The following is a 26,293-nucleotide window of genomic DNA, read 5'->3' on the forward strand; positions in this document are numbered from 1 at the left end:
CTTAGTTCATTGACCTTAAATTACCTTTGATCTAGTCATTTGAACTGAAACACAGGCAGAATGCTTAATAATATTTTATTACTCTTATGTCCAAGTTTAATGAACTAGGTTCATATACTTTCTAAGATATGATTAAATTTCAAAAACTTACCCTTGGCCAAGATTTCAATGTCGACGACGCCGTCGTTGGATAAGCGGCGCCTGTAGTGTCGCTCTCCTAAGCAGGCGAAACCACTGGCGTAAATCCGTGTTGATGGGTGGGGGGATGACTGAAATATTTTGGCATTTTTTGCAATCATGTTTTTAGATATGCAAGGAATTGTCATTGATATGTCCACACTGGCGTTCCGTGGATCACGGCATTGTGGGGGCACCAGAATTTTTTTTTTAATCACTGAGTGAGCGCGCGAAGCGCGAGCTGATTTTTTTATATTCACACCTAAAAAGGGACATTATAATCAAATTTATGTAATCATGATAGGTACCTGTCTTGCTAAATAATGCGAGCGCGAAGCGCGAGCTGAAATTTTCGTATATTTTGACCACAAACAGCGAGATTTTAAGGAATATATTTTAGGAATCCATTAAGAGTATGCATATCTCACCATAGTCATCTAATGCGAGTGCCAAGCGCTTGCTGATTTTATTAGAATTACATTTGAACACATGAGACACTCTTTGTAGTCATTGCAATAATGATTATCATACGCATCTCACCAATCAAATATTGCGAGCGCGAAGCGCGAGCTGAAAATTTAGATAATTCAGACCTGAAGTGGGGCATTCTAAGGTTTCTTTGTAGGAATTAACTAGGACCATATAGGTAATTCATTTACCAAATGATGCGAGCGCGAAGCGCGAGCTGAAAATTTTTCATATTCAGATCAGAAGGGATATTTTAAGGACTGATATTAGGATTTCATGAAGAGAGGACATATCTCACCATTCAACTAATGCGAACGTAATCATGGAGAGGAAATGTTTATATACGGAGACCTTAACATGGGGCAATCACTTTTTGAGTCATGTAAAAGAAGCACATGTCAATATATGATAACTCAAGTGCTAGAAAATATGTTTGGTTTATATTGACCTGAAAACTTGATGTTTTAGTACAACAGGATTATATATCTTGTTAAACAGACAATGCGAGCACCAGGAACAATGAAGACGTAGGCCCTGGGCAAATTATGTTTCATAAAGTTATTATAAAAATGTTTCTTATGAAATGTAACATAAATGATTATAATATAACATTATAATGAATTATATTTTCTTCTTTACCCCTACGTTTCTCTTCCTTTCTTCCCATTTCTCCTTTTCCCCGTTTTTTTTTTTTTTTTTTTTTTTTTGGGGGGGGGGGGCATGTGCCCCCCATGCCCCCCCCCCCGGTAGTTACGCCACTGTTTGTCCATATGGTAAATACCCATCCGATATTGTTATCTTTTTTACCACATGATGGTTTAATGGTTTTATTAGAGATTACATTCAGAATGTTTTGACATTCCATGTAGCCTTCCCTCCAAAATCCCAACATTGATGAATTGGAAGAAACGGGGTTTCTCTTCAATGTTATAATAAGGACAAAAGTATTTCGTTTGGAAATGGTGAACTGGCTCTTTATTTGCATTTTATGATCCAATGATATTGTTTTATTTATTTGTTAAGCGGTATTTTAGGAAGAATTTTCACCAACAAAACAATTATCTCTTGTGATTTTTTTCATTTCTTCCGTAAAAAGGGGGGGGGATGTTTGTAGATGCCATCCCCCCTCCTCGAAAAGTCGGGGGATATATCCCCCATTTCCCCCCCCCCCCGGGATTTACGCCAGTGGGCGAAACAAAAATGCATTTCTTATAGGTACACTACTATTCATACATGTAGATTTGTTTTTAAAAAAATTTGTTGGATTTGGGGTAATTTATACAAACAAACCTGTAATGCTTTTTTTGTGTTTCTTTCTTTTCTGTTTTATTTTTTGTGCGTTGTTCTATGATTTTTTTTATCAAAATATAACTTATTCATAATGTACAATGTTATTCTACGTTGATGCTAGACATGATTATGAAACATGTTACTCTGACATTTCTGTATAATTATGAGATGGTTATACCAAATAAAGGTGTAAAAAAATAATGTGATTTATTTTCAGTTTATTCTATTTTTATAATGATATAATTATTTACAAATTGAATTACCGTTTTTATACAAAACTATGTTATGTATTAATGCAACGCTGTTTAAAATATTTAAAAAGTTTTAAAAATCATAAATAACGAAGTCGTAACATATCAAATCATCAACAAGCATGATTGTTTAACATGTGAAAAACATATAAAGAGGAATGCGTAATATTTTAAAAAGCATATTTATCTTCCACATCAACATATTTATCTGTGCTTGTTTTTAAAACTGCATCATTCCTTGTGGCTGCACTAGCTGGGGGAAATTGTTTAATATCGTTTAAAAAAACGAAAATGACTACGTGAAAAGGATACCTTTGCGGATGATGCTAGGGATGATAACGTTGAATAGAACTCTTCATGAAGTGAGGGACTGGCGTTTCCATATTTATCACCGAGAAGAAGTTCCGTGAGATGAGGCATCTTACAAATGAACTGAGCGAGATCACGTGATGCAGACAGACGTTGACTAAGATCAATGTAATTAATATCAAGACGCTCAATCTGGAATAATAGTGATATAATGAAGAAAGAAAAATACGTCATCAAACAAGGGCTTGAATGAGCCATTATAAATACTGATGTACCTGGATTTGAATAAGAATACTGGGAATTATTTGCTCGAGGTTGGAATGCTGTTACAGTATTTACCAACTATAGCAATTTTGACATTAAAACCAAGGCTGAATAATCCCCTCCATTCTTTCGAAATAGAGGCCTGGTATAATTATTGTATCATTTTTTGTACATTCTATTTTTAATAAGTTAAAAGGATAAATCTTTGTAATTTTGTGCTTGTACTCGTAATTCACCCTTTTACCTTAAGGTCATTGTACTAGTACGATTAATCATGAAAAAATGATCACAGTGGCAGCCATTTTGGAATTTTGCAAATTAGACGTCTTTTCATCACTTAGATTTTCTAAACGTGTAATTGTTTTTTGGACTTCATGGAAATGCATTATGCTGAAATAAATTGTACTGCAATTATTTGCACGAGAGGACTGTTTATCATAAATTTGTTACGCTAAGTGTCAATATTTCGAAATGTTAAATTGATTGACCTTTACCAGCCCTCCGGGGTTTTAGAGGTCAAGACTTATAATGCAAAACAATTATCTCTAGAATGTAAAGATGCCATAAAATCATTATTAAATAACTATTTTGCAACAAAACCCTGTTTATCGTGAAACAATGATGCAACAAGATCAATATTTTGATATTTGGCAAGTTTGGAGTTACTTGACTGAAAACGTTTGATATCAAGACGCTCAATCTGCCATAATAGTAAGATGATGAAGAAGCCAAACTACGTCATCAAACAAGGGCTTGATTAACCACTACACTTTATTCTACCTTCAGCGCAATGAGGAGAGCTGGACGACATCCCTTTTTTTACATCAATAACCATGTCTGAACATTACGTAATAAACAGAGTGAAAAACTGGACCAATTTTCGTCATTTGGTATAGTCTACGCATGTTCATGGCTGTATAATCAAACTTCTATTAAGTAATGGATATGATTTAAATTGCAAACTAAACAGATGTCAATATAAAAAGCAAAATCCAGATTGTCAGGATGATATGATCATTCCTTGTGGTTGTACTTTGGGGGGGGGGGTCGTTATTCAATTAATTGATTTATTTTTCAAATAAATGAATGAAATGAAAATAAAAAGAAATATGTTTGGTCACATGATGCCCTTTAAACCAATCAGCATACAGGATTTAATTTATGTAGGTTATAATGCACACTATTCTATCTTCAGTGGAATGGAGGGAAATTGAAGACCTGTTGGCTATGTGAACATAGCCAATGCTATAGCCATTTCAACTTGCCAATTAAGTAAACGTTTTAAAACACAATGAAGAGATGTCACAGTAGAAGGTACAATGACATCAATACAAGTTCGGAAGATGCTGATCATCGTGGTAGTAAAAACAAAATAGCTACAGGAGTTGATCTGTGGATAAAACATACTATTATTGCGACGTTTCGAATACACCTGCTAGTCTTAATGAAGCAATGAGGACAGTCGCCGCTTGGTTGTTATACAGTATACTGTTCTACTATATATTATTATTGGGATGATAATACAGCCCCCCGAAAATGGGATATATTATCCTCCAGGATTGACGCATTTACTTATTTGTTTAGAAAGAGGGAAGCTAATTCAACAATGTGTTGATCTGCCATGGGGCCTTGTAACAATGTACATGGCATAACATTTATAACAATTCATTTACATAGTAGCATCATAAGATAGGCATAAATAAATTAGTAAGTACATGTGAAGGAAACTCTAAAGTTGAGAGTTAAAAGCAGTCAGTTATCAATAAAAGTACAATTATTTAATATAAAAACAGATGACATTAAATTATTAAGACGTGTATTGTTACATTTACAATTAGACAAAATCTGTAAAATCAAGAAAGTAACCTGAAGTTGTGAGTCGAACAAAATATCGAAATAGATGGCCGAAAGTTAATTAGGAAGGTTATTTCAGTACAACTCATGGGTCAAAAGTGGGTAATGCTGAATGCTTCATCAAATGATTTTTAAACGATGCAAGGCTAATTTGAGATCTTATTTCAGTTGGTAGGTTGAGTACGTGTATAGAGAAGGGCCGTCATAGCATAAATGCGTTTTTACTATATTCTGTGCGACATTAAGGGAGTACTAGGCATAATTATGCATGTAATTATAAAACAATAAAGAAATATGTTTGTTCTTTCTTAATACCATAGCAAAATAGAGTTCACTGTCAAACCATATTGACATAAAACAAGCAAACATTGTATATGTCTTGCCGATATTAGACCCTATACACTCAATATACATATTTAGAACAAATGTACTGTCTACCAACCTATTAATTATTAACGATTTGTAAAAAATATATTCTGCTAGCCAACTGTGACTCTCCGTCCCTGTTTCTCCATCGTGTGTGTGTATCTCTCTCCTCATTGGCGGTGGAGCAGAGGATTATCTTTTGTGTTTATTTTTTTTTTTTGGGGGGGGGAGAGGGCGCAACAATTGGCGTCCCCCACCCAACACAAAAGACAATCCTCTGCTCCGCCGCCAATGTCTCTCCTTCTCTATCACTCTCTTTCTTTTCTCACTTATTAAATTAGTAAGCTTTGCGGCCATGCCCGCCCCGAAGACTTCAATCCCCTAGATAATGAGAAAAAAGGAAAAAACGGTATATGAGTGAATGTACCATTTTCTATATTGTTTTCTCAACCAATTCCAAAGTAAGCTAAGAAGGTCATTTTTTGTGCTTGCTCTCTTCGATCCCTTAAGACTTTCATTTTCAATACACAATGTTTTACCTCCTCAATTTAGGGGGTTCATCATGCCATCGGCACGAGGCTTTTGAATCTGACAAAAGTCAGTTAAACTGTGATCAAGTTGATCATTGTTTATAATATCATTCAGAATAAAACATTCTTGCTGCAGATAAAAAGGGAAAAGTAAACTACCGTAACCTGCATTTGTAGTAATTATCTGCAGTATTATCCTAACAGTAAAACAACAGTAAATACATTATACTGGATGGCTCAGTTTTTTATACTAGCCTATGGAATATTCGGAGGATATCAGTCCTTTGCCCAATACGCTCTGCCTCTGCCTCTCGTATTGATTCAGACCACTGATGTAGACAAAAATGTGCATTTATAATGCATCGCTAAAACACTCTACCGTGTGTCTCAAAAAAAAAAAACGTAACACTTTTGAAATGGTTGCCAAATTGAGCATATGTAATTTTATGAAGAAATGTCGATATATATAGAAACCTGAAGGACCAACCTTTCATATGATATGAAAAATCTGATAAAAGAAATCATGCTTCGATGAACAGTGTTCACTTAAGTTAGAAGTATGAAAATGTGCCTGCGGAGGATTTTTCCTTCCAGTTTTTGACAGGTAAGTTACTTGTAGCTTACAAAATAAGATCGATATGAGATATTCATGATTGATGGATCAACAGGATATTTTGAATACCTTGAATACTATTCCCTTTTCTCTGTTATTTATCAATCCCGAAACACCACCGCCCCCCACACACACATACACACGCACACACACTTCCACTCCCATCTTATTGTATCATTGATCTGGTAGATGTGAACGGGATTAAGGATGAATGGGAATTGGCTAAATTGAAATATTCCAAATCATAATGAACATTACCCAACCCCCTGTCCTCCCCCTCCCACACACACACACACACATATACAACCTTCTTCCTATCCTCTCACCTACTTCTTCCTGTTTTATCACTTTTCTTCTGAAAGTTTGGTGGATCATTTTTTTTTCATTAATAATCAAATTATTAACCAGTCACTCATTTTGATCAATGAAATCATTTTGATAAATCACTGAAACATTAATTTCATCAAGCGATTGCTCAAACCAATTATCACACGCACACAAACCACACACACACACGCACGTACACATACACACACGCGCGCGCGCACACCATTATGATTTTGAATATTTCAATTAAACATTTTCAAATTCTTCCTTCATCCTGTTCACATCTACCAGATCAATGATACATTAAGATGGGAGTGGAAGTTGGTGTGTGTTTGGCATGGGTGGTGTTTGGTGATTGATAAATGACAGAGAGAAAGGACTGGTATTCAAAACATCCTTTTAACACTTAATCCATCGATCATGAATATCTCATATCAAATTTATTTTGTATGCTATACCTGTCCAAAATTGGAAGGAAAAATCCTGCGCAGGCCGATTTTCATACCTCTAACTTAAGGGAACCCTGTTCATCGAAGCATGATTTTTTTCAATTTTTTCATTTCATATGAAAGGTTGGTCCTTTAGCTTTCCATACATATTGACATTTTTTCATGAAAAAATACATACTCGATTTGGCAACCATTTCAAAAGTGTTACGTTTTTTTGAGACACACGGTATACATAGCAATCCATATCATCAGTATTTATTGATATTGATTACAATATTTACTGTCAAAATCATGATAAGTTATCATTATAACTGTTTTCATATTATTCAAAATCATCATCTTTATTATTATTACTAGTATTATCATCTTTATTAAGTGTTATCATTTGACCTTTCATTATTATAATCTTACTTATCAATTAAAATGGTGACAATTTTGATCATGAAATAAAGTGGATGGCACCACCACTACTTGTATTTTGGCCATTATTGTCATTGAACACGAACAACAATTTATAACAATTCATTTATTTAAGTATATTACAGAAAATGCAATTAAAAGTATAAAGCAAAAAGTTTTGAAATTTCAAGGATCAAAATCCTTAAAGGAAAATGAAAACTTTGGAAGAAGTTAGCTTGTGTGAAAACAGAAAAATCAAAGAAACAGATCAACAAAAGTTTGAGAAAAATCGGACAAATAGTGAGAAAGTTATGAGCATTTGAATATTGCGAACACTAATGCTATGGAGATCCTCAAATTGGCACGTAATACAGATTTTTTTAAAATACATCATAAATAAATATTTGGTAACACCACAAAAAAGGCAAAAAGAGACATTTGAGGGTATTTTATAGTCCATCAAAGGGAAAGCTGTTCACATATGACTTCACACATCCTTGTCGCAGTGCCAATTGGAGGATGTCCGTAGCATTTGTAATTGCAATATTCAAATGCTCATAACTTTCTCATTATTTGTCCGATTTTGCTTAAATTTTCTTTGTTTTATTTTTTTTATTTTTCTGTTTTGACACAAGCCTACTTATTCCAAGGATTTCATTCCCCTTTAAAAGTCTTGAAAGTCTTAGGCCAATGCTTTGAATAAGTATGCCTCAAGGCCAAGGCCGATTATCAACGCGCTGCAATACTAGCTGAAATAAATTGATTTTTTTTGGTCATATGATATTCCTGTTTATCATAAACCAGTGATGATAATTGTCAATATTCTGCAATGTTAGTTCATTGACTTCTGCCAACTCTTGATGGTCAATAATTAAGACACGAAATCTGTCTAGAATATCAGGGTACCTTGAAGGTCAATACCAAATAACCCTTTTTTGTACTAGAACCATATTTATTATCATGAACAAATGATACAAAACTTCAGTGGCATGATATTTCAAGGTCGTGAACATTCAGGTTCATTTACCTCTAAAAGTTAGCAGAGGTTAAATCTGAAAACTTAAATCTCAATTTCAAAATGGATATTATGACAAGATAGGCCTATAGCAATAGTGAAAGGTTGCTGCTTGAATCACGGTTTTTTTTTAAGTGCTAGGATCAGATCAGTGTTTGTACTATTACGATTAATCATGAAAGATTCTCACGATGGCAGCCATTTTCATTTTTTAAGCAAATTAGACGTCTTTCTACCACTTGGATTTCATAGACTGGTATTTTGGGGGAATTCATGGAAATGCATTGTGCTGAAATTAATTGTACTGCAATGTTCTAAAATATGTTTTACCTTTGCCATCTCTCCAGAGTCAAAGGTCTAAAATTATAATACAGACCAATTATCTCTAGAATATAAAGATGCCATAGCAATCAATAGTGAATAGCTATTTTTCAACAAAACCATGTTTATCATGTAATAATGATGCAAAGGCACCAATATTTTGATATTTGGATTTGGGTGACTGAGATCAATACGTGTGATATCAAGACGCTCAATCTGGAATAACAGTAGTAACAGATGATGAAAAAACCTAAATACGTCATCAACCACTGCACTCTATTCTAACTTCAGCGGAATAGATTTGAGCTGGAAGACATCTTCCTTCTTATTTTACATCGATAGTATACGCATGAATGTTATGAGTGCAATGGACAGAATATTTCTTGAGGTGAAAGATGAAATGATCAATTCAACTAGGCGTTGCCGAGTTGAATTGATCATTCATTTCACCCTTCACAGAATGAAGTATTCTGTCCATTGCAAGAATGATAATAACGTTCATTATTTGGTTTATATGACACCTACAAATATATATTTATTCATATGAAATTTATGAATTTCGATGCAAAATATGCTCGGTCTGTTGATTGTCGCGTACATGCATACAACATGTGCGCGTTCAATGGACAATATCGTATGGATCCAAAATTTCACGGTTGATGACGTCATTGTAAAATGGGCTGAACGATTGATATCAAACAACCAATCAAATGACAAGGATCAACCAAGTTGTCATATAACCATGGCTAAACATTATGTTACACACAGAATGAAGGACTGGTCATTTCGTATAATGTATGCGTGCTGTATAGCTGCATAATCAACCTTGTATTGGGTAGAAATGTATTTGTTTCAAATTGCACATAAAACATATGTTAATATGGACACTCAGATGGAAGTTAAAATTAAATCATAATTATCAGAATAATATGATCATCCCTTGTGGCTGTACTAATTGGGGCAAATTGTTATTTAATTTTCGTTAAAAAAAGAAAATGAGAAGGTGGAAATATACCTTTGCGGATGATGCTAAGGATGATAACGTTGAATAGAACTCTTCGTGAAGTGAGGGAAGTGTTTCTTTATATTCACTACCGAGACAAAGTTCCCTGAGATTAGGCATCTTACAAATGAACTCAGCGAGATCACGTGATGCAGACAGACGTTGACTGAGATCAATGTACTTTATCTCAAGACGCTCAATCTGGAATAATAGTGACATAATGAAGAAACTAAAATACGTCATCAAACAAGGGCTCGAATGAGCCATTATAAATACACATATACCAAGATTTGAATGAGTATAATAGGAATTATTTGTTCGAGGTCGGAGTGCCATTACTATATTTACCAACTAGCAATTTTGCCATTAAAACCAAGGGTTCATAATCCCCTTATATTCTTTTGAAATAGAGGCCTGGTATATTTATTGTATTATTGTTTGTATATACTACTTTTAACATGTTTAATAAGTTAGAACGAAAGATCTTGGTATTTTTTGTTCTTGTACTCGAAATTCACCCTATGACCTTAAGGTCACTGTATTACTACAATGAATCATGAAAAATTATCACGGTGGCAGCCATTTTGGAATTTTGCAAATTAGGCGTCTTTTCATCACTTGGATTTTCTAAACTTGTAATTTTTGGCCGACATGGAAATGCATTATGCTGAAATAAATTTTACTGCATTTTTTTTGCACGGGAGGGCTGTTTATGATACATTTGTTATGCTAAGTGTCAATATTCTAAAACGTTAAGTTGATTGACCTTTCCCAGTCCTCTGGAATCAAAAGTCAAAACTTATAATGCACACCAATTATCTCTAGAATATAAAGATGCCATAAAATCGATATTAAATAACTACTTTTGAAACAAAACCATGTCTATCGTGAAACAATTATGCACAAAAAACAATATTTTGATATTTGGCAAGTTTGGAGTTAGTTGACTAAACACGTGTGATATCAAGACGCTCAATCTGGAATAATAGTAAGATGATGAAGAAGCCAAAATACGTCATCAAACAAGGACTTCAATAACCACTACAATTTATTCTACCTTCAGCGGAATGGAGGCGAGCTGAACGCTTTCTTTTTTTACGTTTACATCAACAACCATGTCTAAACATCACGTAATAAACAGAACCAAAAAATGGACTAATATTTGATATTGTGTATAGTCTATGCAGGTTAATGGCTGTATATTCAAACTTGTATTAATATAAAGGACACGTCCACTCCAACAAAAAGTTGATCTTGATAAAAAGAGAAAAATTCAACAAGCACAACACTGAAAAGTTCATCAAAATCGGATGTAATAGGAAAGTTATGATATTTCAGTGTTTCGTTTAATTTTCACAAAAGAGTTATATGCACATTTTATTTATTTATTTCGGTATAAAAAACATTGCACATAGCAGCCTTACGGCTGAATTGCGTACAATTTACAAAGATGATTGATACATACAAAACACAAACAATAGTTGATAAACATATATAAGATATTGAAATAAAACATAACTAACTAAACTCTGATCTATAATAAATGAATCTATGATTTAACAAATGAATTTACTAAATATTTTATGATATAATTCAATGGTTGCTTTGGGATGTATATGTCAAATGAATATGCCATCTTTCACATAATTCATGTACCCATTAATGCGAACCAATCACATCTGCTGCAATAATTATATTATATGATCATTAGAGAGGCAGCCAACTGGCCTGCGTGTGTAAATACGGCTTTTTTTCCGGTGCAAGTATAGGATTTTAGGATACAGAGTTTAAGGTAATATAATTCATGCAATATAAGTGGAAATGAAAGTATCGACAAAAACACTGATGAATTGCATTGGCAAACATAATAACGACTAGCGAAATATCCAGCTTGAAGTGTATAAAAGGGGAAAAATTGTGTCTAAGAACATTAAAGACCCAGACCTGACCCAAAAATGAAATTGACAAATTATATACCAATCGAAAGCTTATAAGGTACTAAATACAGCATTGTGAGCTTGATTCATTTTCACCCTTCCCAGCTGAGTATTTTGCTTAAGAATATTCCAATTATCGGGCTTCGAACCCGGCTTAGAAAATAGGCTTCATTGTGCTTTTCAAATGCCTCGAGACCGTGACGTCACGTTGTGTAAGAAGCGTCGCGATTCCATAGGTTTGTACACAGAAAAACTGGGTTATTTTTTTTTGCTTTCCAGATTACGCATTTCATTTTCTTCACTTCCATCACAGAGTGATATCACATATACTTTTTCCTACATGCTTAAATTATGAAATCTACATTTTTGAACTAGTTTTTGCCATATTTCATTTCCTGCTTATTTGGCGTAGATTTCAAATCTATCTGCATTCAGATTATGTATCACAACTTTTCCTGACATAGCAATTTAGGCCCAATAAGAGCCAAACAAAGAAGTCACAAAAAAGGCATTGAATAGTTGTAGGTTTCCATCAATTTCAACAGTGAATAATTGTGAGTGCCATTTGCATCTGAAAACGGAAAAAATTGGATTCATAATATAGAAATGGAAGAAAATACCCAATGCTTTTGTACACAAACCTATGGAATCGCAACCCTCCAGACACAACATGACGTCATCCTTTCCAGGCGACGTGGGATGCTCAATCGAAGCGTACTTTGGAAGAGCAGTTTCTATGATTTTTATCTAATATTTCTTAAAAATGGAAGGAGATGTATAGAATATTTTTGGTATATTTGCATTGTATGAATCATTGCCTTTCTTTTAATATATGATTGTTTTTACACCGGTCAGGGTCTTTAAGATTTATCGTTTGAGCATAATTTAAAATATAACATCCTGGTCCGTATGAAAATGAAGAGACTGATGATGTCATCCACTCACTATTTCTTTTGTATTTTATTATAAGAAATATGAAATATTCTAATTTTCTCCTCATTGCCAAGTGAAACAACGATTAATTCCTCCCTGTACATGTGGAATTAGCAGCATTTAATACAAGTATGGTTCAGTCAAGTTGGTCCTTAATGTCAAATCTCCAAAAAATGAAATATTGTATAATTCAAACAATAAAAAAATAAATAAATAGGGAGTGAGGGACATCATCATCTATTGCGGAAAATGCTCAAGGTTACACGAGTGGCATCATCCAGATTCGTAATCAGCACCCTCGAATTGACAAGAAATTAAAAAAAAAATATTGTTTATATAAAAAACAAGGTTTGGTCAAGTTTGGGGCTTATCCTGGACTATTGTCTACGGACACCTCGCTGACTGGTGTGTCGGAGCATGGTCGGAGAGATTGCACGGTTTGCGACGTCATTGACGGAATAGTGCACCAGTCCATCGTTGACGTCACAGAGTAGTAAATAGGCATCTTTCGCAAATCTCTACAACGCGAGATTAGAGTCGGGTAACTCAAAAGTTAACGATTAATCATAGACTCGAACTTCTAGATTGATTATACATTACAGTCAATACAATCAAACGTAGAAAACTGTTTTACAATCATTGAAAAGCTTTGTGTTACAGGCCCTATAGATCTTGCTTTTCGTGTGCAAAGCTCTTTCATACGATACCAGCATGCCATACCATGCCATTTGCCTGCCTAAGCTCGCGGCGGGACCTCTATCATGGCTATGACTCCAGCTGGCTGGAGACATGCGAAATGTAGATTATGACATGGATAAGAAAGTGGTTTTTCAAACAAATCGAGTACATATTGAGTAAGAAAAAACTTACCGAATTAAGGCTTAGATATAGATCATTACAGTCCATCGAATCGATATTGCATTTAATGTGCATTATTTGTGGATCACTGGCAAATGATTCCATGGGTCAGATCACCTCTCAAGCCGAATCATTTTCCATGCGTTGACATGTACACAGCATGCAGCAGGCTATAAACCGTCTAAATTTGCGGAGTTTTTTTTTCTTTTGCCAGCACCTTCTACATAAACGATATGCCTATATAGCACACAATGTAATGGGCAGTATGTTTTATTTTTCCGCAGAAATAGGGTTTTGCCGGGGGGGGGTACACTTCCATTGATGAGTGGATACCAGGCGCGACCATGGGGTTTCGAAAAGCGCTCTAAACAAGGGAAGGTCTTTTCCAGATTATGAAAATGCATCTCTCAAGAAGTATTTGGGTTGTGACACCCTACAAGTAGTGGAAATATATCCCTTTTCAGTATCTTAATCATTGTTTCTCACACCCTCATAACGCTACATAAGCCTATACGTACATGTATACCCACTCTTTCGCTTTTTACGTGTGGTCGCGCCTGGTATCCACCATTCAATGGAAGTGGGTCCCCCGGGCGGCCTCTCGAGCTCTGGGAGGAACCAAATTTGGATTTGGAAAGTCGTCGTAAATAGTGCGGTATGGTGTGTCATCCCGTAGGACTAGCGTGCCAAAATTGATTTTTTGGTTGTTTTGGCTTCAATAGGGTCCCCTTAGACCAAAAACGATGGGGGTCAAATTTTCAGACCCCTCCTTCCCTTTGTGGGGGGTCCTTTTTGGCGCCATATTCGTCTGTACAAAGCCCAATAGGATAATCCATTGTTTTCAACCTTATTTCTCACTTTTCTTCGCCAATTTTATTTTTAAGTTGTCTGAGGTGTACAAAAATGAATATTTGATGATGTTGTGAAGTCAATATTTTTTCACTTTTGCCATACGGGGGCGGATTTTGCGAAAAATGCCCCAAAATTGTAAAATATTACCCCCAAAATGTAATTTTCCCACTTTTTGGCACTAGAATTAGGACAAAAAGATTACAAAATGAAGTGCATATGTCTTGTTGTACAGTCCAATAACAGAGGAATACATCACACGTAATTTATATGATTATTATTAATAAATTAATGTAAAAGTCACCCCCATTTCAGGATTTTATGCAGTGAAAACCTAACTACAACACTAGAGGGCGCCATAACTTATCATGATGATATTAGTGTGGTACGGTACATCATGACACACTTCCTGCAGGATTTTTGTGCCAAAATTGTTTTTTTTTTTTGGATTCACTTGGGTCCAATCTATCATGAAATGATAGGGTTCCAATTTTCCCCACCCTCACCCACTGCCTGAGGGGGGGGGTCACCTATATCGAGACCCACTAAAATCAGGAGTATTAGTAATTTGCGCCCGGTTAAACAATGGATTATTTTATGGAATTTTATCATCTCTAGACAGCTAAAATGCCTATATCTGAAGGCTTCAAGTTGGACGAGCATCCTACCAACCATATCCCCTACCCCCCCCCCCCCCAACTGACTGGCATACAACTTTCACTATTCGGCCACTCGTTCCGGAGTACAATAACGATTAAAGTACTTCTATTCGGATTGTCAATTATGTACTTCTCGGCTAATTTCCAATTACTGATAGCCAGAAAAAACACATAAAATATAATTTTAGCTCCCCCCCACAAACACGCACATATGCACATATTCATTATTGAAATAACATGTGATGTTTAGAGAACTTCCGAACTTACATTGTTTTTCAACAGTTGTTAGTACTAATTGACCTCAGGAATAATATACTAAAAATCTACCAAAATCTGCATCAGGGAAAGTGGTTATTTTCAAGATAGTATCCAAGATGGCCACCATTCACTTAAAATTAATGAATACGACTCTCTCATTATCCACCCTAGAATCCTAATTAGTTTCATACTCCATGGTCTAGGAGTTAAAATAATTTGTTGACATAGGGTAGAGTGAATATAAGGACCCCAGGATACCTGGAAAATATAAGATGGCATCAAAAAAGCCTGCCATGTGCTAAAACTCCGCAATTTGGTTTTGATTCAATGATTTTAAGGGTGAAGTAGTAAATTCGAAAAAGTTACAAGAACAGTGAGTGGTCTGGTGGGTCCAAAAATCCATGATGGCTTCAAAAAATTTATTCTGAAATGGCTGCTAAAATTAAAGCAGACATAGCTGATTTCATATCGTCCATGGAAATGTGATTTCGATGTTTAATTTTAAACCACTGGTTTGGGTTAAGTAATATATAAGGATAAGTTACAAGGACAGTCAGTGGTCTGGTATGTCCAAAAATCAAAGATGAATTCCAAAAAATGATATTAAAATGTGAGAATTATTTTGGTGCCTACACTTATGGGATAAGTTATCATATTGATTCATGAGTTTGTAATAGCACCCACTTGATGAATTTTTTTAATCTACCATGGATTTTAGACGAAATGGAAAACTAAATATCCTTGTTATTTGTTGAATGTATTATCTAACCCTTTATACCACCATGTAGACAACCAAATTATTCCTCACATATTAATATTGTGTAAACTCTGATCATTATTGAGTTTTAGGAATCATTTTAGATGCCATTTTGAAAACTTTCTTGGATTTTTAGGCAAAATGGACAAGTGCATATCTTTGTAACTAATCGAAAGTATTATTATAATCATGAAACCATTGAGTGGACACCAAAATCCTATGTCCTTGGTGAATTTTAAATGAACGATGACCATTTTTAAGTAACAGCATTCACTTTAGACTCAGATTTTTTCACGACATCTTGGATTTTCCGACATAGACCAATGACTGTCCTTGTTATTATATGGTAATATTAATAATCTAGGTATATTTACCCAGGGAAGCCACTTCAGTTCTAAAAACTGTTCTCCCAGCGGGCCTTGCCATTATTACCCCTGCCTTAGATGGGCTGCCCATAGGCGCTTTAGCATTCAAGGAATTCCTTCGCGCATTCAGGGAATTTCTACCGGGTACCCATTTACCTCACCTGGGTTGAGTGCATCACAATGTTGATAAATTTCTTGCAGAATGAAACTATGCCATGGCTGGGATTCGAACCCACGACCCTTTCAAAGTCAAAAGACCAATCCACTGGGCCACAACACTCGAACGGTTGTAACTAATTTTCTGACTTTAAAAATCATGTTCTTGATGGATATTACATGTCCACTTGTAAATAACAGTGCTATTTCAGACTCTATTGTTCAAACCTGTAACATACTCGACCAACGACTCTCCTTGTAACTTATTCTAATGTATTATTAGACTCACTTTTCCATGGTAGTCACACACATTCATATTCCCGGATATTGAACAAACTATATCGGTTTTTCAAGCAGCAACAGCAATTTCAAACTCCATTTTTGGAAGCCATCTTGGATTTTTTAACATACCGGACCACCGACTGTCCCGGTATGTTGAATCCAAGTTGGCCTCCAAAAGTTAAATGAATAAAGAATGGAAACGGTATTCTTGTCCCAATTATGATCGTTGAAACCATGGTCTAGACACCGATTTCATCTATCTCAGGTATATAAAAATGTGCTATGTCCATTTAAAGTATCAACAACCATTTTAAACTCCATTTTTGGAAGCCATCTTGGATTTCTGGGTCCTTGTAACTTTTCCCGATATACTTCTTCACCCTTATAAATCTTTGAATAGAAACCAAATTAAGGTCACTTAAGTAACAAAAAAAAAATCCAGGATTTTTTTTTATTTTAGCCCAAGGCAGCCATTTTGTCCCCCCCCCCCCGTGGAGGGGGGGGGGGCGAGAATCAAAACAATTTAGATGCCCATACTATGAATCGGCATTGGAAATAATTGCTCTTGAAATGTGTCAGCTTTCAAATTTATTGATAAAATTACAGTGCCTAGAATTTGATTTTTTTAGGGAAGTGCTTATCATAAGTTATGGCGCCCTCTAGTGTTGTAGTAAGGTTTTCACTGCATAAAATCCTGAAATGGGGATGATTTTTACATCAATTGACCAAAAATAATGATATACATTACATGTGATATATTCCTCTGTTGTTGGATTGTATAACAAGACATATTCATTTCATTTTGTAATCCTTTTGTCCTAATTTTAGAGCCCAAAAAGGGAAAAATAATATTTTGGGGGCAATATTTTACAATTTTGGGGCATTTTTCGTAAAGTCCGCCCCCGTATGGTAAAAGTTAAAAAACATTGACATCACAACATCATCAAATATTCATTCTCATACACCTCAGACAACTTTAATAATTAATTGGCAAAGAAAAGTGAGAAATAAGGTCGAAAACAATGGATTATCCTATTGGGCTTTGTACAGGCCAATATGGCGCCAAAAAGGACCCCCCACAAAGGGAAGGAGGGGTCTGAAAATTTGACCCCCATCGTTTTTGGTCTAAGGGGACCCTATTGAAGCCAAAACAACCAAAAAATCAATTTTGGCACGCTAGTCCTACGGGAGCTCTGTCAGTGACATACCGTACCACACTATAAATCAGATATATCGCTTTTACCATAGTAGCAACCAGAATTTTGCACACGAAACGCAAATTGAATGTTTCCGTTTCAGATGCGAAACGAAAAAAAAATCTCATGTCACACAATTTGCATTACAGGACGGAGTTCTACGACCATAACGACGGACCCAAAAGTCTCTCCCAAAATGAACTACCGTTCTAAATAAGCGTACGAGTTCTCAAATGAAAGGTCGGGAATATCCTTCAGTGGCCATTTTATTTTCAACATCATTGTAAAATAGCGAGACTATGTTTGGTCACATGATGCTATTTTGATGGATCAGCATACTGGATTTAATTTGAAGGATATAGTACACACTATTCTTCATTTGCGCACGGAATGCAGGGAATTGGAAGACCTGGGGAGCCTTTCATGAAAGGACTTGTCAGACGTTTTATCCAACAAGTACTGTTTTATCCGACAGATACTATGGTAACATTGCCTCTCAGCCAATCATTATCAAGGAAAGTTGTCAGACCTGACAACTTGTCGGACTAAAATTTTGATGAAACGCTCCCCAGTTCTTATGTGAAGATAGCCATTGTTTTAAGCATTTCCGGAGCATTTCAACTTGTCAATTAAGTATACGCTTGAGAGAACACACAATAAACAGATGCCAATATGGACGGTAAATTAAATCAAGATTAGTTCGGAAGATGTTGATCTTCGTGGTAGTAAAGAAATCGCTGTAGGAGTTGATCAAACTGTTGTCAAACTATAAGCAAACTACAATTGCGATGTGTGTGTGTGTATTTGAGTTTTTGTCAGACGTGTATCAATCAGATATGATAATTTACGTCTAGGACCGACCATTACCGTCACCATCCAAAAAAGTGACCAGGGTTCGAACCTCTGCATCAATTTTTAACTTCCCCACAGCTTGGATTACAAGCACGGGCAACGACGCCCAGTCAGCGATGTTCCGCCCGCACTTAGTCTTTAGGAAAGTCGCCGCTTGGTTGTGGTGATGTTCCTGTAGATTATTAGTGCCCCCCCCCCCGGGGGGCAGTCAAATGTACTGATGTGCACATGCGTGACCAAATTATTTCCACACACCCCCTAAACGAGTTATTCTGTGTGCAAAAAACACCCTTCATTTCACACATTTTGGCTTCATTTACACATTTTGGGCCCTAAACAAGTTATGTCGCCAGTATATGACTCCAAAACAAGTTTTGTACAATCGGGAAGAACCCGAACACTTTTCAAAAAGAGGAGGAAAAGGCTCCGGGAAAATAGCTTTGGAGAAGAAAACATGCCTTAAACACATTTGACTAGTCTTTAAAAATGTTTTTGAAAAAAAACATACCATAAATACGGTTGATAACCCCGCGATTAACCATTGACCAGTTTTTTAAAACCACCCTTTTTTCTTGAAAATCGGTGTTTTTTATGCCCTTAACGAGTGCACGCGCGGCCCGCCAACAAAAACTATAAAACAGACCTTCAACGCGTCTGTGTGTCACGCATGTGTACATCCATATATTTGACTGTCCCCGGGATTAGGGGGATAATACAACCCCCCCCCCCAAAAAAAACCCGGGTAATAGAATATATCATATTCTTCCAGGATCGACACATTCCGTTCTGTATATGATTAGGTTCTTCCTTAAAACCAAACTAAAATAAAGTTCACTGTTAAACCATATTGACACAAACAAGTAAGCATTCTCTGATGAGTACCCGAGCGTTTTCAAAGCAGATATATTTGGTAAATGTTGCTCATTTTATAGCTTATTTGAAGAGTTACTAAAATGAGTTAGGTCTGCTTATTAATGATTTGTAGCTTTCGGAAAGACTAGACTAGTAACGTTTTGAGTGTTATTTAAAACGAGGTACCGGTATTATTATAAGATTAATGTTTCTATTTTCAATTTATTTTATGTTTCATGTATACATATTGTTGTCTGTGCATTACGCCCTACAAATGAAACAAGTATATTGTTATTGTTATGTACTATGGATATGAGTTGAATATGAAACTTTTTTACTAATAAAGATGAAACACGTATACGTGTTTCATCTTTATGTATACATGCGCTCGAGCATTCGTGGACTTTTTTTTTACTGAGTGCCAATTCACCTGGGTTGAGTGCAGCACAGTGTGGATAAACTTCTTGCTGACGGAAACACGCAATGACTTGGATGCGAACCCACGACCCTTTGTTTGAAAAACGAGAGTCCGAACCACTAGACCACGACGCACCCACATGCTAATAAGTGGCATCGAAATCGGACTAATTGAAGTTCACCAGTCCTTTGTTCTTAGGAGCCAAACCGAAGAATTATGCAAATGAGGTCATTAGCATGCATGTGACCCATCATCACTTGCAGCACAGGTTAAATTGAATCCGACACTACACACATACTAAGCGACATCGGAATCGGAGCTTGTTTCTTGGTCAGGTTCCTTTTTTAAGGGGGGTTGAAATGACGGGAAACAGCCCTACGTAACCTAAATACGTCCAACCGAACGCTAAATCACCATAAATGAACCGGTACTACAGTGTGTATCAAAAAACGGGACAGATGAGAACAGTCTATAAAATATTTGTTTCGAATTTTAATGTCTATATTTGGGTGTTAATAGGTTTTCTCAGGTCATATCTTTCAAATGCTATTAAAAAAAACAGTTTCGTTCATGCTTGAGCGAACACGGAATGTTTTTGTCTGGGGTTAAAAAGGAGGATTGCGCCAAAATGGCATAACATTATAAACATGATGATCGGACTTCTTGCTTATTAGCACTTCCTTTTAACCTTTTCTTTTTCTTTGCCATAATCTTCACATCATGTGGTGAAATTCATTGTCAGATTTATCTATTTGTTTGAATTGTTCTGTTGTTGTTTCTTTTTAATATGCTCTCTGTTAGCTTTGAATATTCCATCTTCAAGCTAAAACAATTTTGCTTCAACCGGAGTATGGGAGAGCGTGGATTTCTTTTTTCAAATTATTTAATTGTGTGCTACAAAGGTATGGTGCCTTTTGAACAGTGCCAAACAGATGATGGGCGGGGGCTTGGGATGCTCCCCGCCCCCTCAATTGAAAAAAATCATGACCAAGAAAAAAAGTGGACAGGAAATAAAAGGAAAGATAGAACGTAAAATATGATATTATTTTCTAAATATTATGTCAAAATCTATCACAAAATTTTACATTGTAATACAAAAAGTGGGAATATTTGCGTGCTCACTTCACTCGCTCACAACTTTTTAATACATTTTACCTCAGCTGCCATATCTAGCTCCTTCAAAATTGACCCACTAAACCATTCTCATTTAAAGACATGAATGCCTTGCTGTGTTTCCTGTCAAGCATTTAAACTTGGTCAAGGAATCAATGACCCCTTGACAAAAGAGATTCATATCTTTTCACGGTACATAACATAATTTTTTTCACATAATAAAAGGTTTTGAATAATCACAAATTGTCACAATTAATCTTGCAAATCTACTTGCTTGGGTTGACAAAAATATATTCTTTTCTCAGTTCCTTATCAAGGAAAATTAAAGCGTAAGGGAAGTTCAACTGAGAAAAACAAAATAATTCAAGTGAATAAATAGATTTGTAAATACAATTTGACAGCATAATTCGAAAATTGTAGCACAGATAATGAAAAGGTCAAGTAGGAGTCTCCTGATTAGCAAGAAGTCTGATCATATTACTCATATTCTGCAATTCTAGCGCATGCCTCTTTTTGAACCCCAAACAAAAACGTCCCGTGTTCGCTCAAGCATGAACACAATTATTTTTTTAATTGCATTTCAAAGATAAGACCTTAAAGCACCTATTTACACCAAAATTTAGACATCATAATTTGAAACAAAAAGATGTCCCGTTTTGTTTTTGATACGCACTGTATAACAACAATTTCGGCCAAGATGAAAAAGAAAGGCAAAGGAAGGAACCTGGAATTTCAAACAGAATGAGATATTTTCTGAAAATCATCGCTAAAATCTTCCACAAATGTATTTCATAATTCCATTTTATTTCTAATCGCTCACAGATATTAAAAAATAATACGCCACTGATTACCAGTAAATATTGTGTTTAAAGCAGCCACAGATTTAGCAAATTAACCTTTGGAAGAAAATATTTACTTTTATAAAGTGCTCTTATTTCCCGGAGAGAGATGTAGAAGGTATTACAAAACATTTCCAATTACATGAATTACCGGACATGATAATAATGTATGATTATTTTTACAACGATTATACACACTGATAATCTATTGAAATTAACTCTAAACTGCGAACACGTCATTTGTTGGTTGAAACGCACCCCCCCCCCCCCCATTAAAAGAAAACAATCATAACAATAATTTTGAATAAGTAAGTATAAACATGAACAAATAATAATAATTTTAATACGTACTTTCGAATGAGTGGCGTTATCAGCAAGCACCTCGGATAAATTTTCATGCATATTCTCTACTCGGCCTGCAGAGATAACGATCCATGCTGATCTCAGAGTAGATGAGGAGCACATGAAGTCAGCCAGGTCCTCCAAGTATGCACATCATTTATGAGAAAAGATAAAAAATAAAATCGTATAACACATACACGTAATCTATACTTGAAAATAAAATTCTGACATTTAAAGAAATATATACTCTTTCAACTTGGAGAGCTTATGCTAAAGCTTAACACTAAAGATCATGTACATCAGCCAAAAGGTAATCATTACAGATATGTCTTATCTAATGTTAAACATCAGAAGCTCACTTCTAACAACACAAGTTTATATATCCAATATCCAGTTAACCATAATACTATTAAACTTACTTTCTGAGCTTTAGAAAAGGTAAACAAATGTAACATTTTAATAAAATCACCTTTTAGCTCTTAAAGAATGATTTAAAAGTAATGATAATTTGGAAAAGCAAATTGCCTTACCCCAATATCATATAAATAGACAGCAAATGCAGAGAAAAGGGTAATCAAATAAAGAGATTGTGGCCAAAAATGTTATTGTTTATTTTTCTTGGGGGTGGCGGCTATTTTGAATTTAGGCCCGGCACACTTTTTTCTCGAACGCGAGATAAAAAAAGTAATAATATTGTCATTTCATGTTAAAATGCAATAAAAGGAATAAAAAAGGGTTGGCGTATCGAAATGACAAAAATAGGACGTTTGGCCCAGGTATAGCCCACTCTTAATATTTTTTCACTATTTCATCTGCAATTTTTAAAAACAAATTTTTCGTTAGAGTAAATTTCCCCTTTAAAATTTGACTGTTGCTGTTCCTGTATGAATTGCTTTTGAAAATTTACTTACCACATTACGATGATTCACGATGAAGATATGTCCCGCTACTGTGTGCGCCGGTATCTTCTCCCCCTCGATCACAAGTGTCTTGCTGGATGAAGTCGATAGATGATCTGCCACAGCTTTAGCCACTGTTTGGTCTTGACTCTCATATGCTATATCAGCAATGTAGTCATCGTTACGCCCATGTACAGTTGATCGTGTTGATGTTGATGCTATGAGACGAGTTATGATATCCAATCCGACTCCCTTCTGTTGGGCCGAGGTGAAGTATAGAAGCTCCCGGAATTCACTTGCGTTGACGATTATATTCTTCATCAACCTGTCGTACTCGCTTCTGTTTGAGTTGTGAAGAGATGCCAGATACATCCCTGATAGATACTCCTGAAACAGCTTATGAGGGAACTGGACAGATGAGACTGCAGAATGAGAATGGTGTCTTCTCTCTCTCCGAGAGGGAGTTTGCGTTTGTTTAGTGAGTACTCCAACTTGGCAACCTGTATCCACAGAACCCGGCAATCTCTGAAATTCTTCTTCAGTGAACACCAGTCTCCTTTCATGGAGCCCCTGCAAGGCTAGGCAACCGATATTGGATAGATGACGTAGAATGTCCTTCCGTTTCCTATCCATTTCTCCATCAATATTACGAGCAGACATATTGAGCTTGGAAAGATAATGATCTACTAAGAAGTGGATCATCTCATCAAACAGTTGGGAAAATGTCTGAAGCTTGGACATTGCTCCACGGCGTTCGCCGTCGAAGTCTTTCCACATGATGCACAGCATAACTGTGTATATCGGGAAGGGAGCCATGTTCTCTCTGATCACACCGTTGTTTGAAATAAATCGATTCAAGTCCTCAGCTGATGTTGTGTCTGGATGAAAGAACTTAGTGACGTAGGAAGACAGATTGTCAGCAGAAAAGCCTTCGACGGCAATGAAAGCATACACCTTTCTAAGATCCAAATTCATCCGTATCTCATCTGACCGCCATCTTCTAGACGTGATTAGCACTCTCCCTGACTTAAACAGCTGATTGAGGATGATAAGGGGGATTTGATGAGAGCTCTTAAGATCGCCAGCTAGCTCATCTAGGCCGTCAAGAACAAGAAAGACGTCTTTCTGATGTGAGAAGACATACTTGTTTAGTTGCATGGCTGTAACCATATTGTCGTCTGGGAGGTAAGACTTTATTATCTCTCCAAGAGTCTTACCCTCTAAATCACGTAGAAGGACGAGAAGAACCAGTTTGAAATCTTGGTAGCCAGCTCCATGAATCCAGTCCCAAACAATCTTCGAGCAAAGAGTTGTTTTCCCCACACCACCTTCACCTTCAACCAACAAACGTTTAGGAAGGACTCCGTTGACTTTAGTCTTGAGCAGGTCTGCGTAGAGTAGCGGTGCCTTTAGGGTTGCTCCTCGGCCTTCTTCTATCAACGTTAAATTGGTGAAGATCTGATCTAATTGAAATAGAAGACTGCTGTTCAGTGGATCTGCTGGAATCTGACAGTGATGAAGGGCAGAATATTCTTTGACCTCTTTGATGACCCGTTGGATTTCCTCTTCTGTCAGTGATGGTATGTGATCACCGGCCTGGCCTGTCACAAGAGAGAAAAAAATGTATCAATTCATAGAAGAATGCAATTCGAAAGAATATGACTGGTCTTTCGGTGACGTGTTTCACTTAATGAACTTTTTGTATGATATTTATATATTTTTTTAGTCTCTTGTGATCATTATTTTTATTACTGTTTTTAATATATATATACATGTACATGTATATATGTAATTGTCATTAAATATTATCATTACTTTTACTACTTATTCTAAATTTTCATTTTAACGTTGTCTATTATCATTATTATCATTTATGATTTTCATCATCATAATAACTCATCGTCAAACTATCATTGTTATCATCAAGATCTCCATCAGATTATCATTATTATAAATTCAATACATGGCCGTAGTGTAGGGGGGGGTCGTATAGTACTGATAGTCTTAATCACCTTTTAGAACACTGTTTGCCAGCTGTACCAGATGTATGTCTTGTAACTTGGTTGACAATATTTTCCTCGCTTCTTCCTGCCGAACTGTTTTGAGCCATTCGCAAAGCATCTTGTAGGTAGCTAGCATTATGTTTCCAATGTTGTCTTCCTTGAATCGACCTATTTGAGCTTCAGTGAATTCTAGAGCTAGTCCGACCTTCCTAAGGTCTGATGGATCTATACCGTCAGCAAGGAGATACAATTCATGCTCACTTAGATCCTCAAGCCTAATTTGTATAGAAAGACATCGGATAAACACATAATAAATAACAAAGATGTTCCAACGTTGCTCTTCTATTTGATCACTGTGTTTTGGGGAAATATCCTTAACCTGAAGAATAAAAAAGGAGCATTCCATACATGAATCAGGTTTCACCCTTCAATGATAAAAACAAATAATCATATAAATAAATATCACGACTAAAATAAGCATTAACAAGTGTTTACGTAATTAATCGCACCCTTTGAATTCCGTCGAATATCATGTACACTATACACGAATCTTATCGCCAATGATTGAAATTAGTCAATTTAAAGTCACTGTCATATTAATGACCCCATAATTCAACCTGCTTACTTGGTATTTGGACCCGGGTTTGGTTCCACGTCACCAGACCTCAGTAGGAGCATGTTCGCCATATCGGGAGAGCAACCACCATTGGATAAAGGTGATATGTCATGTCCACTAACTTCAGCGACTTGTATTATACGATACCCTGCCACCTTTTGATTATGAAGAGAGCAGAAGAGAAAACAGTTATATACAATATTTCCTTCGCAAACTGTATTATGTAGGTGTATCAATTCCATATCTTTCCGACTTTGATGGTTATCAACTATTAAAACATTACATGACATTAGAAAGGACAGTTTATTCGAGTCATTTGGGGTTTCTTAAGTGGCTGTACCCAAATAACCATTTATAAATAATATCTTAAATTATAGTGAATATTATGTTAATGCCATGTCCAAAAAAGCGAATTTGTAAACTTATTATGTATTATTCACTGATACTATTAGAAGTTATTCTTAATGATAATT

The 26,293-nt window shown here is 35.8% G+C and overlaps 1 protein-coding gene across 1 annotated transcript in view; it reads right to left on the bottom strand.

The window, feature by feature from the left end:
* LOC121413018 overlaps window positions 1-26,293 on the bottom strand; it is a 46,604-nt gene that overhangs the window by 18,975 nt on the left and 1,336 nt on the right. The window contains exons 3-8 of the mRNA XM_041605783.1: window positions 25,830-25,975; window positions 25,214-25,479; window positions 23,214-24,802; window positions 22,312-22,440; window positions 9,649-9,837; window positions 2,499-2,687 (exon numbers count right to left, since the gene is read on the bottom strand). Coding sequence (XP_041461717.1) covers window positions 2,499-2,687; window positions 9,649-9,837; window positions 22,312-22,440; window positions 23,214-24,802; window positions 25,214-25,479; window positions 25,830-25,975 — 2,508 coding nt within the window. The remainder of the gene's footprint in view (window positions 1-2,498; window positions 2,688-9,648; window positions 9,838-22,311; window positions 22,441-23,213; window positions 24,803-25,213; window positions 25,480-25,829; window positions 25,976-26,293) is intronic.

Source organism: Lytechinus variegatus, chromosome 4, assembly GCF_018143015.1.
Source record: "Lytechinus variegatus isolate NC3 chromosome 4, Lvar_3.0, whole genome shotgun sequence".
In the NCBI taxonomy this organism is placed as follows: Eukaryota; Metazoa; Echinodermata; class Echinoidea; order Temnopleuroida; family Toxopneustidae; genus Lytechinus; species Lytechinus variegatus.